Source organism: Diaporthe citri (assembly GCF_014595645.1).
Source record: "Diaporthe citri strain NFHF-8-4 chromosome Unknown scaffold_1, whole genome shotgun sequence".
Classification (NCBI taxonomy): Eukaryota; Fungi; Ascomycota; class Sordariomycetes; order Diaporthales; family Diaporthaceae; genus Diaporthe; species Diaporthe citri.
Genome location: NW_025064846.1, coordinates 11749398 through 11764223, shown reverse-complemented (window position 1 = coordinate 11764223; position 14826 = coordinate 11749398). Strand labels below are relative to the sequence as shown.

Sequence of the window (14826 nt, the reverse complement as noted above, 5' to 3'; positions counted from 1 at the left end):
GCAGGTGGAAGATGGTTGGGATTGTTGTGACCGGAAGGGGCTAGCAGTCATGTTCTGGATCCTGGAGGATTGAAATGACCTGCCTTATCCAGTTGGTCCAGGCTCAATCGCCAAGGCTTCCAGAGTTCAGCCGAGGGATGTGCGACTTGAATCACTGAGCGTGGTTTGCTTCGGTGGAGCCGACCGGTGGCAAGGTTCTGGGCCACACCACGCTGTTGGTAACTGTCTTCCCCAGCCGGCCCCATTGGGGCCCCACAAGTGGAAGGTGATAAGGGCATGGGGCCTCATTCGTTCCTGTCTTGGGGCGAGGCTCGGCGCAGATAGCACGAGGGTTCTTTTCGCCGTGCCAGTCATTCAGCGTGGGTAATATAATCTGGAGCAGGCTCTGCCTCCAACAGACCACGCCGCTCGTGTTGAGTAGCACGGCATGAATGATCTGTCAGGTTCTGTCACACTAGCCCCCCCCTGCCTAGGCGAGGCCCGCCCGCGCCGCACATGCTTTAGCATTTTCAAATCATTTTGAAGGGACAAGCCACTAGTCAGGCACATGGAAGATTTTAGGGGTTGACTACATCAGTCGAAAGCACTTTGCCAACCAATGATAACGGAGGAGGGACAAGATACTGCATTGGACAAGTCAATCGAGTCTTTGAGAGAAAGATGCAAATTGCAAAACTAATCACTGCATGTCCAGTATGAAAATTTAAAGACCTAACCAATTCAATTTCCTGTCGACAAAAGAAAAGCTCCGTCTACCAAAAGAATGCTCAGTCCACAAAAGAAAAGCCCATTCTCCAAAGGAGTGGCTCAGTCTACCAAGAAAAGCTCGCCTGAGGCTCACTACAACAGCCTATCCACCTTCAAGGTGCGTGCCCCCGGCGGAGCGACACGCTTAAGCCTTTCCATTCAGAGCGGGAGCGTTCTCATCCGGAGCATTTCCATTCAGAGACACACGGTATCCACGTGTCCACCAGCTAGAGGCCGTGCTTCCGGCCTCGGCGAGGTACCCGTAGTAGTAGTCGTAGTTAGAAGAGGCCCAGCGGATCACCCAGACCGCGAAGACGAGCCAGAAGACAGGAGACCTTCCGAAGACCTCCCAGAAGAACCCGGCGAGCGGCTTCATCACCTGCTTGAATGAGGCCACGGGGTGATACCAGGGGTTGATCGCGTACTCGTTCATGTCTTCGAAGACATCCATGACGGTTGACTCGATGATGTCCGAGATGACCGAATGCTTGTCCTTGAAACTATCCCAAGCCGACTCGTCCCTCCAGGCGGCCACCAGTCGATCTTGAAAGATTTTATGCGACACCGATATGACCATGCCCGAGATAGCCTTGAACGTGAAGACGCCCTGCATGACTTGAAACATTGTCAAGTTTGTGCGTTTCGTTGCTTGTGTGTGTTTTTTTGAAGTTGAATGTGTTGTGTGTAGCTGTTGTGAGTTGTTTGTGTGTGCGTATGCTTTTCTTGAGGATGCAGGTTGGGTATTCAGTTCTTTTCCAACCCGAGAGAATATGGTTCATATTCGTAGCTGGATGTCTAGTGACGAGGTTTCCTAGAAGTGACTCGTCTCACCCTGTACAACAATGACATTGTGTTGTGTAAACTTTGTAAAACCAATGTTCTGTATCAAAGGACAATGCAGACAGTGTACTCTACTTCCCATGATAACAGTGCTGTCAGAGTGCAGTACAGTGAAACATTGTCCTTATTAGCTATTATAAAGACCGCTACAACCTCTCTCCATTTGTCGATTAATTTAGCGCCATTAGAGGTATTGTGAGCTGTGGATTGAACTGTCAGATAACATAACACCACAAAGGGACTGTGGCCAGTGCCGCAAGCCACCAGTTTATCTGAAACATGGAAACGCTGTTTACAAAGAGTATAGCAGAAACTGATGATACCAGAATGCCCGTTGTATTACTACATAAGCAACTACGCCATGCCATATGTAGTCATTGTCTCTAAATCTACAATCCTAGAATCGAGCAGTCGCGGAAAGGGGCTTATGGCGTCCTTGGGTAATCTATGAGTTTTCGGTTATTGCCTCGCAGCCTTCTGATCCCTTCACGATGCAGCCCAACACATCCTAGCATTGGCCGCAGGAGACACAGCTCCAATCAACGGTAGCTCGAGATAAGAAACCTTGTGAGTACTCATGAACCTCCGACAAGATCTGCCCTCTTATTGAGAATGAAGCCAAGGCCATTCCTCCGTATGGCTCGCAGACAATGCTGTGCAATTGCGAGGGATCCTGGGTCATGTAACCCAATTTGGGAGCCCAATGAGTATATTTTACTGATATTGAATTCATGCAGGCAACACAGTGCTACTCCGATCTCATATTCTTTGCAAGCGTTTTTGAGAAAGTATATGTTGACTTGTATATACAGAAAAGTGATATATAATATCGAATAGAAGACCAAAGGCGCTAAGCAACTGTGAAAGACTCAACCTTTATCGAACCTCCCAACGCCTTGGTGGCAAAGTTGAAGATGCGAAAACGATACGCAACGAAGAACGCCCAACCAGTATACAGCTCATGCGTCGGCCCGAGCTGCGCGAACTCGACGCCGTCGAAGCTGTAGAAGAAGTTGGCGGCCCTCGTCCCCGACGCCCGCGCGTCGAGCTCCGCGCGGAACCACAACTTGGCGGCGCCGCTGGGGACCGGCGCGGATGCCACTTCCTGGCCGGGGCCGACCGGGGTTCCCGGAATACTCGTCGATGGTGATGTTCTGCACGGCAGTCAGGGTATACGCGCTGCCGTTGCGGTGGATCCCCACGTAGGCGGTCTGGTCGCGGAACCGCCGCGAGCCCGAACCTGTCGCCGTCGGCGGCGTTGCTGAAGTCGATCTCGACCGTGCCCTTTGGGAATTCGCCGTGGATGCGGTGCGTCAGCGTGTTCCGCGCCGAGTAGATGTCGTCCGTGACGCTCGCTGTGCGGAGCGTCACGCCGTTGCTGACCTCGAAGCTCGTGACGTCCGGGTTGTGGTTCCACTCCCAGGTTGGGCCGAGCTCGCTCTCGAAGTTGTATGTCCGCGTCCAGCTGTACGGGGGTTGAGATGGCAGGGGCAGAGGGTAAGTCGAGCCCCAGCCGCCGTTCGAGCCCTTGGCGAACTCGGGGAAGCCATCTGCACCCCAGGTCACAGGGGCCAGCACTGGCATGCGACCTGCTGGGTAAGCCTAAGTGAAAGACATGTAGTACCAGTCTCCCTGGGCCGTCTGGATGAGACTACCTTGATGCGGAGAGTTGCTGCCCTCAATTGGTGGCCCAATGTTCTGTACGAGGACCTTGGGCTCGTAGGGGCCCCACGGACTGCTCGACTTCCAGATGTAGGTCGTAGACCCAGGCTGGTCGTTGAGAATGTAGTACGTGCCGTTGATCTTGTACATCCTGTTACCCTCGAGCGAATCTGTGGGCACATCAGAGGCCTGGAGGACCCGCTGAGACTTCACCACGCTTAAGCCATCCGTACTGAGCTGCGAAACGTTGACCTGTCCACTTCCATAGAACGCACATCGTGTCATCGTCATCGATAAGCAGACCGTTGTCATAAAAACAGTTCCCTCCTCCAAAGTTGGCGCTGTTCGTCCAAGGGCCCTCTACAGACTTGGCGGTGAACACCCACGTAATCCAGAAGTTGGTGCACCCAATCCACTACCACAGTCCGTTACTCTCGCGGTACCTCAGAGTCGACGCCCATGTGCCACCGCGATAGGCTCTCGGGCCACCAGGCGGAAGGTCGTAGCCATCGCCGAAGGTCAGGCGAGGGATGGAGTGGCCGACCGGCTCCCAGTTCACAAGGTCCAGTGACCGCAGGATCGGTGCACCGGGGCTGTAGTGGAAGTTGGACGCCGAGAAGTTGAAAGCCCCGTCCGGGCCCACGGAGATATCGTTGTCGGGGTAGTCCTCGTAGAGGACGGGGTTCTGGAACGTCTCGGCCCGGCTGGGCTTGGCTACCGAGGCGGACTTCAGGACAAGCCGGCGGCGAGCAGGAAGCCCGCCAAGAACAGAAATAGACAACTTGAGTGCATTGTCTATCTGAGAAAGCACATGCAGTAAGATGTGGCAGCGCCTGCCGTCTCCCAGTCGTTGTCCCATGGTCCCGCGCTTTATATTCTGGACCACTGTGGATTAATACTCAATTCTTGTCATGAGAATCACTCTATCCTTCTTACTAACTCCTCCAATTGGATGAATCTAGATATCCGCTCGGGGGGAAGACGTCCGTCGCCAGGAGATTGTCCAATGCACCGCCAGGGCTTCTCTGAGAAGCGCCGAGGGGCCTACTCGGTCCCGCAACCTATAGGGGGCTCGCGTTCGTTCTTTGGAATGGAGACTGGCCCGAACCTTCCATCTCCGGGTTTCTGCTTTCGGCCGAGCTGTGTAAAGGTTTATCCGTCTCATACTTCACGTGGTTTCTGAGTTCATCGTGCGCATCATTACAGGGCGATACGTGTATTTTCTTCGTCCTCAGGTGCGGCTGGAAACGAGGGCCGTGGACCCAGATGCATGTTGCGCTGGCCAATGCGGCCACCGCATTGGAGCCGTTCGCACGAATAGCTGCCATGTGGGCAATGACCTGATTGCCACCGTATGAATCATGTTTTCTCCCCAGCTCTGTTCGAATTTGTGGAGTGAAACGAAAGACATTCGTACGAATACCAACCAGGTGTGGAATGATGAGCTCGGGCACGGGTTCAATTTGCGAGTCTTAGCCATATATCTAGTGAACGATAAGTGCAGCACATGAGGTGTATCTCTTCGAGTGGGTAAATTGACATTTCATTGCTACAGCTTCTCCTAGGTCTCGCCAGAATGAATCGCGCCTTTGGTCCTTCTATGAGATCGGCCAGGCACGACGAACGATCCAATGCCAGCCATCACAAAGTTATATCACATCACTCAAGGTGCCTGGTTTCTTTTACAAACCTTGCAGTGTCTTGCTACATAAAGTCTGATGCAGTCAGCTGTGTCGTCCTTTGTTTTCGCTCGACTGAGTGCTAGCACGACTTCTTACACGTGTTTTTCAGGCCATGCTCAGCAGATTCAGCCGTCTCACTAACAATTGAATTTCGGATCCAACTAAGACAGTAATCTGGAGGTAGTCCTGGGGGACCAGACTGTGTTGATTTCCCAGGATAAACGGCGTATCGATGATCAGCTACACTTAACCGATCATGAAGTTGAGTATCTGAATTTCGGCTTTGCTAATATGATTCACCTTCAGTTACTGCATGATTATCTTCCGACAAATGCTGAATGTGAAACGTTGAGCAAAGAAGACAATGAGAAATTACGTTTGCTGGTACCTATTCTGACCAGTCGGCCGGCGAGCCTGAAAGACTCTCCTTAGCAGTTCCACCTTCCCGTGCAATGCGTCGACTTGTCTGTATAAGGCATATCGAGAATAAAGACAAATTCTGTATCGATCTAGAATGCGGCAGTACGGAATGTACGGGATTACATCCAAATCTTGGGCCTAAGTTCAGAGGTCTGGACACATCTGAGTCCGACTAGGCCGCCGCAAGATGGTGTAACCGGGCAGATCATTGGAAAATACGACTGGGCCGATCTAGACCCTTCCTTTGTGCAGAGTCAATGAGGGGCGCGGGTAGCAAGTCTGCAGAGAGAGACGCCGCCCTTTGACGCGGGAAGGAAAGCAGAGAGAGATCCCGACCGAGTAAGTCAAGGAAAGCAATCGAAATATATATGGTCATGATGCAGTCTGTTCCAGATTGGAGGAAAAGCACAACACAGAAAACAAGATATTGGTTCCTTCATTTACACCAAAATTCTTTTTACCACACTCGTTGAACGTGTCTTCTCTCTGCATCGTAACATCTTGACCGCGGATAAATCTCTCCTTACTTTTAAACCAACCGAGCCATTTGTGAAAAACGAAAACACATAAAAATCATTCTTAACTTCGCGGGAACAAACATTTTCCTTCTCTTTACTATCGCCGTAACCCTTGCATCGTAGGGCGCTTACGCAGCCCCGCTGCCCAGGTGGTCGCTGCCCAAAGTCGGCGGGAGCTCAAAGCCTCCTGCTACACCTCGTAAGACAACGAACGCTGCCGGAGAGCCGGTCTCGTTTACGGACTTCGACAGCCTCCTCGATGTACCCGTCAAGTCCAGCAGTGGTACGGGGTCCCAAGTTGCTAAAGGCGCCACTGTAGGTGCTGGGGCTGCTGCTGTTATAGGTGGTGGTGTGGGGGCTGGTGTAGCAGCGAGTCAAAACCCGGGCTTGGGATACGATTATGCCGGCTAGGGGCCTTTGTTGCCGTTGTCTAAGGAAGAGGAGGTGTACCCTGGTGGTGCTGAAAGACGCGTTGTTCAATCTTTTATTTCCACAATAGACACCACCTAACCTGTCTGTGACGGTTCAACTGATTCTAATCCATATTTTTGGAGACTGCAATTAAATCTTAGTGCAATTGTCTTACTATCTCCGTCCAGAAATATATACTGAACGGCCAGTACCTGTCCCGTCACTCGTAGATGCTGCTAGTCTGTGTCGGCGCCGAATGACACTGAGCTCCGGCGGATCAAAATTCCAGAACAGGCCGAACTTTCCACCGACTCACTATGAATCATACTCTGCCCTGAAATCTCTTTCGGTGCCTGGGCCAGCGAGTGATACGTGCTCGGAATCGCCTCCGAGATTTCCGTTCGGCATGACCAGCGTTGGGGTCTACTTTTTCGTTGTGATCCTGAAAAATGGAGTACATAATACAAGATTGGAGGTCAGTTTAGGCTCGTGGAGTAATTCCATCATCGTTCGGACTTTTACAAATGCGTTGACTAGAAAATTTCGCCCTCTGTTCATTTTGTCTCTTTTCTTCCGACCATCATGAAAGCGTTCCGATTCCTCGGCGCCGAGAAGGGCCTCGCCCTCCGGGAGCTGCCGGTCCCCACTCCCGGCCCCGGCCAGGCCCTAATTCAAGTCAAGGCCGCCGGGCTCTGCCACTCGGACACGCATGTCTTACACGGCGGCGGCGCAGCCTGGATGTGCGCCCTACCAACCACCCTGGGCCACGAGGTCGCCGGCCTAATCACCTCGCTCGGCGATGGGCCTGCTGCTTCGTCACCATCAGCGTCCTTGAAAGTCGGCGACCGCGTAGCCGTGGCGTGCGTCGGCCACCCCATCCAAGAACGCAACTTCCAAGAAGCGCTCGGCGTCGGCTGCGACGGCGGGTACGCAGACTACGCCGTGGCGCCGCTCAAGAACCTCGTCAAGCTACCCGACTCGGTGAGCTTCGTCGACGCGGCCGTGGCGACCGACTCCATCGCGACGGCCTACCACGCCGTTGTAGCTGAGGGCGGCGTGTCTGAGTCGACCACAGTCGCGGTGATAGGCCTCGGCGGGCTCGGCCTGAATGGCGTCGCCATAGCTGCGTTGCGCGGGGCGAGGGTGTTTGGAGTCGACATCAACAAAATTCGAACAGGCTCGGCAACTGGGAGCTGTCGACTGTGCGACAAGCCTGTCGCAGTTTGAGGGTGAGACTTTCGATGTCGTGTTGGACTTTGCGGGCGCGCAGCCTACGGTTGAGGCGGCTGTGGCCACTGTTTGCCCTGGAGGCTGCGTGGTGCTGGTTGGGCTGGCGGCACAAAAGGTGCAAATCACCACTACGTCTCTGGTCACGCAGAACGTGTCACTGAAAGGATCGACGAGCGCCAGTATAAAGGAGTTTCGTGAGGTATTGGATCTGCTGGCGTCGGGCTCACTCAAGCCATATGTGCAGGAGATTTCCTTCCAAGATATTCCGAGGGGTCTCGAGATGCTTGGGAAGGGCGAGGTCAATGGTCGGCTTTACACAATTCCGTAGAGAGGCTGTCCGAAATTACTGAGGAAGGGGTTTAAAATTGAGTGTTCTGCGTGGTAACGTTGGTATGTGCTGTTTCATCTTCATAATCGTAATGGTAATCTTGAACGGATCAATGGCCATGTCCATGGTATGAAGACGTCTCTTAATATTTGGGTTCTATTCTGTCAGATTAGAGGATCGAATTGTGGAAATGTGAGTACAACTACATCTTTGTGGGACAAGAGCAGCCAGAAAGTAGGCGTAATGGGTTGGGTTTCTATTGGACCATCAAGAAGACGCCACATCAGAGCAGATACTTGCAAACGCACACTCAGATACTAAGCATCACATGTCGCTGACCAAATTTGCTAACTGAAATGGTACGAAGGGATTTAAACTTCGATGATGCCGTGGAATGTGGCAAAGAATCTCTGAAAACATGCAGTCGACTTGGGTATGGTTGGGTGGAAGTCGAGCCGCTGCCCGATCAGTGCATGAGGCTATTCCCCTTTTCGTTCTGAATAGGACCCCGGAACCAGTGCCCGAGGAACGTTCTCCTTGATTAAGCCTACCACAGCAAGAATACCAAGCCTGACTAGAATCTGATTTCAATCATGTGGCAATGTTTTTCCTCTAGTAATTCCCAAATGAAACTACCTAGGTGTGGTGGTCCCTCAAGATGAGTGAGTCCCGAAACGGCCGCTTGTGCGTGCCCGCCGACACGAGCAGGTTCTCAAATTCCCTGGATCCTGTGAATGAAATTCGAAGACAGCCGCCTTGATTTTCCCTTTCCTGTGATCTCTCGAGCGGAACGCCGCCCCGATTCCAAAAGCACGCGCAAGTCTTACACAACCACGCTCGAGCACAAGAAACACATCGCATCTCGGTTAAAGACCACACAAGCTTGTTTCAGTTTGCAGATAGGATGGCCGAATTCTTACCACTCCGGCAGAAGGCTCCCATGATGGTGGGGATCATGTGGATGTTCCAGGTCATCGCGTTTATCCTCGTTGGCTTCCGCCTGTACACGCGTCTGGTCGTGATGCACATCTATGGGATCGACGATCACTTCTTCAATTTTGCAGTTGTAAGTACATTTCATCTCTACGAATCGCTCCCCATGACGATGTTATTCCCCCGATGCTGTGGCGACCGGCCAGTCCATGCGATGGCCACAGGCAGGCTCTTGAGAAGCACTGGCTAATGCTGTCTTGCAACTCGCAGTTCTGCCTACTCGTCTATGTCATACTCATGACCGTAGCAGCACGTTATGGGCTTGGTCAAGAAATGACCAACCCTGCCTCCGAAGAGACATCCCGAGCCCAGTTGCTCGTCAACGTCGGCCAGACTGTCACCTCCGTCGCCGCGATATCAATCAAGATATCCATCGCGTGCTTCCTGCTCCGCATCGTCGGCGTCAACACGGCCCAAAAGGTCGCCATCATCATCCCCGTGGCGCTGATGTCGTTGTCGGTCTTCATCGCGATATGGCTCATCTGGTTCTCCTGCAAGCCTGTGAGCTATATATGGGATATCACGGTGCCTGGAGGCCATTGCGATCCTCTCATACAGTTCTGGGCACCGCTGGTGAGCTTTGTGATGATCCTCGTTGTCGAGCTCTGGTACGCCTCTTTCCCTTGGTATCTCATACGCGGGCTGGAGATGCCCAGGCGAGAGAAGATCTTGATAGGGACCAGCATGAGCATCTCTTACATGTGAGTGATTGCCGGAGACTCGTGTCTTCTTTGCCCGCCCGTTGCTTTGATGATGTGGCTTCGTGGCTTTCAAAAGCTGCAATCCTGAGACTGAGAAATCCGCTGCCACAGCTCCGCGGGCTGCAGTATAGCCCGCTTACTCAACCTATTACAGTTGGCAAATGCAGCCGACGATGAATTCCTACGTGAGTCTTTCATGATTTGTTTAGGATGCATCCTGCTGAATTTTTGGCCCTGTTGCAGTGACCATCGTCGACGTCCTTATCTGGCATGCTGCAGACGTCACGACTCAATTATTTTGCATCGGGGTCACTGTCTGTCGGCCACTCTACAAAAATTGGCTGTACCGAGTAGCGGACCATATCGAGGGTCCCTCAAACACTGCTGGACACTTGGAGCAAGATCCGACGTACGGAGCCCGCAAAGCGCCAGAGTTGATTGCACTTCGCACGGTAGGTGGAAGCGAGGTGAAGCCGGTGAGCGATGGTGCCACCTCAGACAGGCAACGCGGCAGGTCCATGAGGAGGGATCTAGTGTTCCAAAGCGATGACCCGGGCAACGAGTTCATCACTACGCCCATGGCAAGGATATCCGAGGTCGAGAAAGGCATTTGATCAGGGGGCCGGCAGGACCGATGAAATGGTGCATATCAGCTGGGCACCCGATGACGTCTTGTTTTGGGCAGCAGTGAGCATGTGCAGCAGTTTGAGGAGGAAGTGAACAGAGGGAGAGAGCCCGCCGAGATCCGTAGAATGAGGCTGATATGCAGGGGGCAACGCGTCATAATACTGATGCATATAATCCTTAACCGTTTTCCGGTCTTAACTTTATTTCTGACCACTCCGAGGAGCTAATCACCAATCGGTGTCATGCCTTGAGTCGATATTCTCGCACGTCTGGGGAAGAAATTGCGCCGTTGAATTTTGTCTGGTCGCGTGTCAGTCCTTGCCAACTAGTCTTATCCAGTCTTCGTGATCCCTGGAATCATGCCGCCCTAGTCTCAACAACGAGGCTCCCTGGATTTGCATGATACGGCTGACAGGGGACACGTTGGAAAACAACTCCCAAGAACATGACGTGTTCGGCCGACAGCCAACACATGAACTTCAACATAGGTATATCCCTCCGCGTTCGTCCTGCGTTGGCACTTGATTTCCCCGGAACGCGCAATATTAAAGATAATATGAGGCGCCGCACAGCTCTGTGAAAAACAGAGCCGTTCCTTGCTCACTTGCTTTTTTTTTCTGGAACACCTTGAACTTAAACACGATCTCTTGAGGATCTTGTACCTACTTTGCATCCAGAAACCACAGCACGCAGTCATGGCTGACGTTCAATCTGCTCAACCGGCCGATGCCCACAATGCTCAAGCCGGGGCAACAACGCAAGAAACGGCTCCACAGCAGACGAAACCAACCGCTTCCGGTGGCTCGTTTCTCGGCGACAACTTGATTCCCGACGCAGAGATGGTCTATGACCAGAAGCGCACCAGTGAGTACTCTCTGAAGAAAGGGCGATTCGAAATTCAAACGACATTTTCACAAATCCTACCGATCCACTCATGTTGTCTACGAACACTCTGCCACATTTTTGCACTGCACAGGAGCAGCGATCAACAACTGACACGGTCACAGTCAATGCTCCCCCCGAGGACATCTGGCCATGGCTCGTCCAGTGGGGCAAGGACCGCGGCGGCTGGTACCTCCCGGCCAAGGTGGAGAAGATCCTGCCCGAGAAGTTCCGCAGCACGCCGACCATCGTGCCCAAGTGGCAGACCCTCAAGGTCGGCGACAGCGTGCCGGACTACGGCCTGGGCAGCAAGAAGGACGCCGCGGACGGCCACAGCATCGAGGTGGCCCTGATCGAGAGCGACCGCGCCCTCGTCTACAAGGGCGAGCGCGCCGGCGTCAACTTCACCTGGGCCCTGCTGCTCGAGACGCCCGGCGGCGCCCCCGCGGGCACGGGCAGCTCGGCCGCCAGCACCGCCTCCGCGACGGAGACGGTGCTGCACCTGCGGTTCCGCGGCAAGTCGATCCAGACTGGCTGGAAGGCCAAGGTCGCCGCGCAGGTCCTCAAGGTGTCGGATGCGGTGATGGCCTCGGCCATCTTCCCTGGCATTGCTGACCGTGTCGAGCCCAAGGCGGAGAAGGCGAAGAAGATGAAGGATGTGGCCTGATTGTGATTTCATTTCTTGTTGAGGATCGAAATGGTTGAGTCTTGACCGGGGTTGATGAAATCAGTCGCTTGTGCTGTTCATGTTTGCATCTAATACCACGATATCCGAGCTCGGGCTGTTATTTTTCACCTTCACTTCTCCTGTTATTCTATATAGCCAAGGCAACAATGTGCTGTTGATTTTCCCCGATGACTGTGAATATCTTCCAAGCCAGACACATTGGTGAGAAACAATCAGTTGCCAGTGATTCCACCACTGCACGAAATGTACTGTATCAAATTCAGTCAGCACATCTTATATGAGGATGCTTCTCAAGCTGGTAGATGAAATGATATGTAGGTGTCCAGTATTCTCACCTGGCCCGTGATCCACCTGCTCTTCTCTTGGACCAGCAGCAGGATTGTGTCAGCAATATCATTGGGGTGCCCGGGGCGATCCTCAACCTTCGCCATTGGTGTCATCGCCTTGTCGAAGGCATCCATAGCTTCGGGCGACAGGATGTCCGTGGTGGTGATTCCTGGGGCGACAGTGTTCACTGTGATGTTCTTCCCATTCTTACCGAGCTGGATGTCGACGTCAGCGGAAGCCCAGAACAGTTATCAAGAGAGTGGGAAATAACGCGGCGCAGAACGCACCTCAGCTGCCACGGCGAAGGTGATCTGATCCATAGCTGCCTTTCCGCCACCGTAGAGGGCCACGCCTTCGAGAGTGATGGGCCTGGACGCCACGGACGAGACGTTGATGATACGGCCGAATCGGGGCATGTGCGGGACCGTGGCCTGCATCAAGAGAATCGGCCCACGGACAGACGTCGCAAAGGTGGCATCAATCTCCTCTGGAGTGACCTCCATCAATTTGGGTCCACCATAAACGGCGCCGGCGTTGTTGACTTTAGAGATCAATTACGAGTCAGTTACTGCCGCACGCCGTGGGGAACACGCCTCAAGCAAGCATAATCATTGACGCCGCCCAGGTTTCTGCGCAGGCACTCACTCAGGATATCAATCTTGTCCGTGTTGAAGCCCTTGAGCGTCTCCCCCACGAGCCTCTTGGCCTCCGCTGGCTTTGTCACGTCCGCTTGGACGGCGATGGCCTTGCCGCCAGCCTCTTGGATGCTCTTGACAACCTTGGCCGCCCTTGGGGTTGTGGCGTCCGACACGTAGTTGATAGTCACCGACGCGCCGTTTCGGGCGAGAGCCGTCGCTGTGGCCGCACCGATTCCGGTCTCGCGGCCTGAGCCGGTGATGATGGCTACCTTGCCTTCGAGGGAGAGTGTGTCAACCATCTTGGGCAGCATTTCCTGGTGCATGTAAATTCTCTGAGCAAGATGTAGAGACAAGCGGGACTACTCGACGGAGATGCTTCCACAGAGCTTCGAGCCTAAACTTTGATATTTGATAAAGATGGCAGCCTGGCGCATTTATGGGGTTTGATATTTGCTATTTTGTGGCGCCTCCCCTCTTTTATGTCGGTAGTTTCCACGATCTTCCTGGGCAGCCCCACCATCACAGGAACCGCATACACAGTGTAATGTACCATAGTAATATGCTGCTTGCTGATGGCATAGTAGGCATCTTAGTATATCAAGTTTTCAATATATTCAACACCTTATCTCGCAAACAGAACAGTCACCCGTTGACTGCCTAGGAGTAGGGAATGAGAGATAATTACAATTCTTTTACAGTTTAGTTCAATGCATCTTTGCGTTATCCAATGCAACCGATTTTGTTGAAATGATTGTGATTACGGACGTTAACAGAAAATCTATGATAATTAAACGGCACACCGATCAGATGCCGTGCCGCCATCCTCGGGCGACGTGATGAATGAGGCTATATGGGCTAAAGATCATTGCCAAGCCCGGAGGATGAGTTGATCCTGCCATTGCCCCATTTACCCAAGTCTTTTGGCCGTAACACTGCCGGCACTAGGCAGTCGCTAACACACGCTGAGGTGGAGTTTCCGAACCGAATGCGAGCCCCACGACAAAACAACAAACAGCCACATGTGTGGAAACAGTATCTCTGTCTTGCTCACCCTCATAATCCGCAGCCGACCAGTTATTCACGCCGGGCTGACGGGTCGAGCATGAACTCGTACTCGTCACCCACGTACGGCAACTCCTCCTTGGCCCTGAACATGCCCTGCCCGTGCAGCCCGCGGTCCAGCTCCCCGGCGGCGAGCCTGGAGCGCCGGACCTGCCTGGCGCGGTAGGCATGGTACCTGTCCTCCGCGATGGCGGCTTAGAGGTACCGCGGGTTCACGATGATGGCCTGGGCGCCCTTCTGCCCGAAGCCGAAGCTCGTCACTGACAAGGCCTTCAAGGCCTCGGCGCGCGGCGCGATGTTCTCTCCCGTCAGCAGCAGGTGCCCGTATGCCTCGAGCTTCACGTCGGTGTCGTCCACGTTGCGGTTCCCCTGGATCACGCCAGAGTGCATGGCCTGTAGCCCGCCGTTGATGGCGTAGGCGCCCGACGCGCCCAGCCCGTGGCCGATAACGGACTTTTGCGCGATGGTGAAGGGCGGGTTGCCCCGCCGCCGCCCCATGTGCCGCATCTGGTGGTCCAGCGTCGCGGCCTCGTTGACGTCGTTGAGCTTGGTCGCCGTCCCGTGGAGGCTGGCGAAGGTGAGGTCGTCGATGGTCAGGCCGAACACGGACAGCGAGCCCGCGATGGGCGAGATGTCCGAGTTGCTCTTCCAGTAGTCCTGCCCCAGGGCCCGGCGGACCGCCTTCTTCTCGAGCTCGGCGGCGGCTTTGAGGCTCTGAATGCACGCGTCGGCGCCCTCTGCTGTCGCTGCGCCGTCGGCGGCACCCACCGCCTTGACCAGCTTGGATCGCAGGGATGGGTCCATGAGCCCCGTCGCGCCACCACTGAGAATGCTGGGTTGCTTGGCCGCGGTGAGGATGCCGCGACCTGGTGCTGGGGCTGATCTGCCGAGCTTGTCGGATGCCACATGGATTATAATAGCTCTTTATATTATTAAGATAATTAAATAATATAATACAAGGGATATATTATATTTTAAAGGCTTTTTCAGTTAATATCTCATTAAAAATAGCTTAAATAACATTATATATATTATCTTTAAAATTTAATTTCATAATGATTTGATTAACT

The 14826-nt window shown here is 53.5% G+C and overlaps 6 protein-coding genes across 6 annotated transcripts; 3 read left to right on the top strand and 3 right to left on the bottom strand.

Moving 5' to 3' along the window:
* Nucleotides 1-892: 892 nt before the first annotated feature.
* On the bottom strand, nt 893-4577 carry INS49_003055 (uncharacterized protein; the record flags this gene model as incomplete). The annotated part of the gene is made up of 7 exons (XM_043163853.1): nt 893-1362; nt 2473-2741; nt 2828-3176; nt 3243-3419; nt 3483-3508; nt 3693-4044; nt 4358-4577. The coding sequence occupies 7 exons, from the start codon at nt 4575-4577 to the stop codon at nt 893-895; spliced, it is 1863 nt and encodes a 620-aa protein (XP_043032359.1).
* A 2285-nt stretch (nt 4578-6862) lies between these two features.
* On the top strand, nt 6863-7838 carry INS49_003054 (uncharacterized protein; the record flags this gene model as incomplete). Its single annotated transcript, XM_043163852.1, has 2 exons — nt 6863-7423; nt 7503-7838. 2 exons carry the CDS (start codon nt 6863-6865, stop codon nt 7836-7838), a joined length of 897 nt encoding a protein of 298 aa, XP_043032358.1.
* Nucleotides 7839-8742: 904 nt separating this feature from the next.
* Nucleotides 8743-10146, top strand: INS49_003053 (uncharacterized protein; the record flags this gene model as incomplete). The annotated part of the gene is made up of 5 exons (XM_043163851.1): nt 8743-8904; nt 9042-9332; nt 9390-9532; nt 9644-9717; nt 9776-10146. 5 exons carry the CDS (start codon nt 8743-8745, stop codon nt 10144-10146), a joined length of 1041 nt encoding a protein of 346 aa, XP_043032357.1.
* Nucleotides 10147-10854: 708 nt separating this feature from the next.
* On the top strand, nt 10855-11708 carry INS49_003052 (uncharacterized protein; the record flags this gene model as incomplete). Its single annotated transcript, XM_043163850.1, has 2 exons — nt 10855-11023; nt 11167-11708. The coding sequence occupies 2 exons, from the start codon at nt 10855-10857 to the stop codon at nt 11706-11708; spliced, it is 711 nt and encodes a 236-aa protein (XP_043032356.1).
* A 233-nt stretch (nt 11709-11941) lies between these two features.
* On the bottom strand, nt 11942-12993 carry INS49_003051 (uncharacterized protein; the record flags this gene model as incomplete). The annotated part of the gene is made up of 4 exons (XM_043163849.1): nt 11942-11977; nt 12065-12271; nt 12344-12543; nt 12702-12993. The coding sequence occupies 4 exons, from the start codon at nt 12991-12993 to the stop codon at nt 11942-11944; spliced, it is 735 nt and encodes a 244-aa protein (XP_043032355.1).
* A 775-nt stretch (nt 12994-13768) lies between these two features.
* Nucleotides 13769-14560, bottom strand: INS49_003050 (uncharacterized protein; the record flags this gene model as incomplete). Its single annotated transcript, XM_043163848.1, has 2 exons — nt 13769-13892; nt 13962-14560. The coding sequence occupies 2 exons, from the start codon at nt 14558-14560 to the stop codon at nt 13769-13771; spliced, it is 723 nt and encodes a 240-aa protein (XP_043032354.1).
* Nucleotides 14561-14826: the final 266 nt, after the last annotated feature.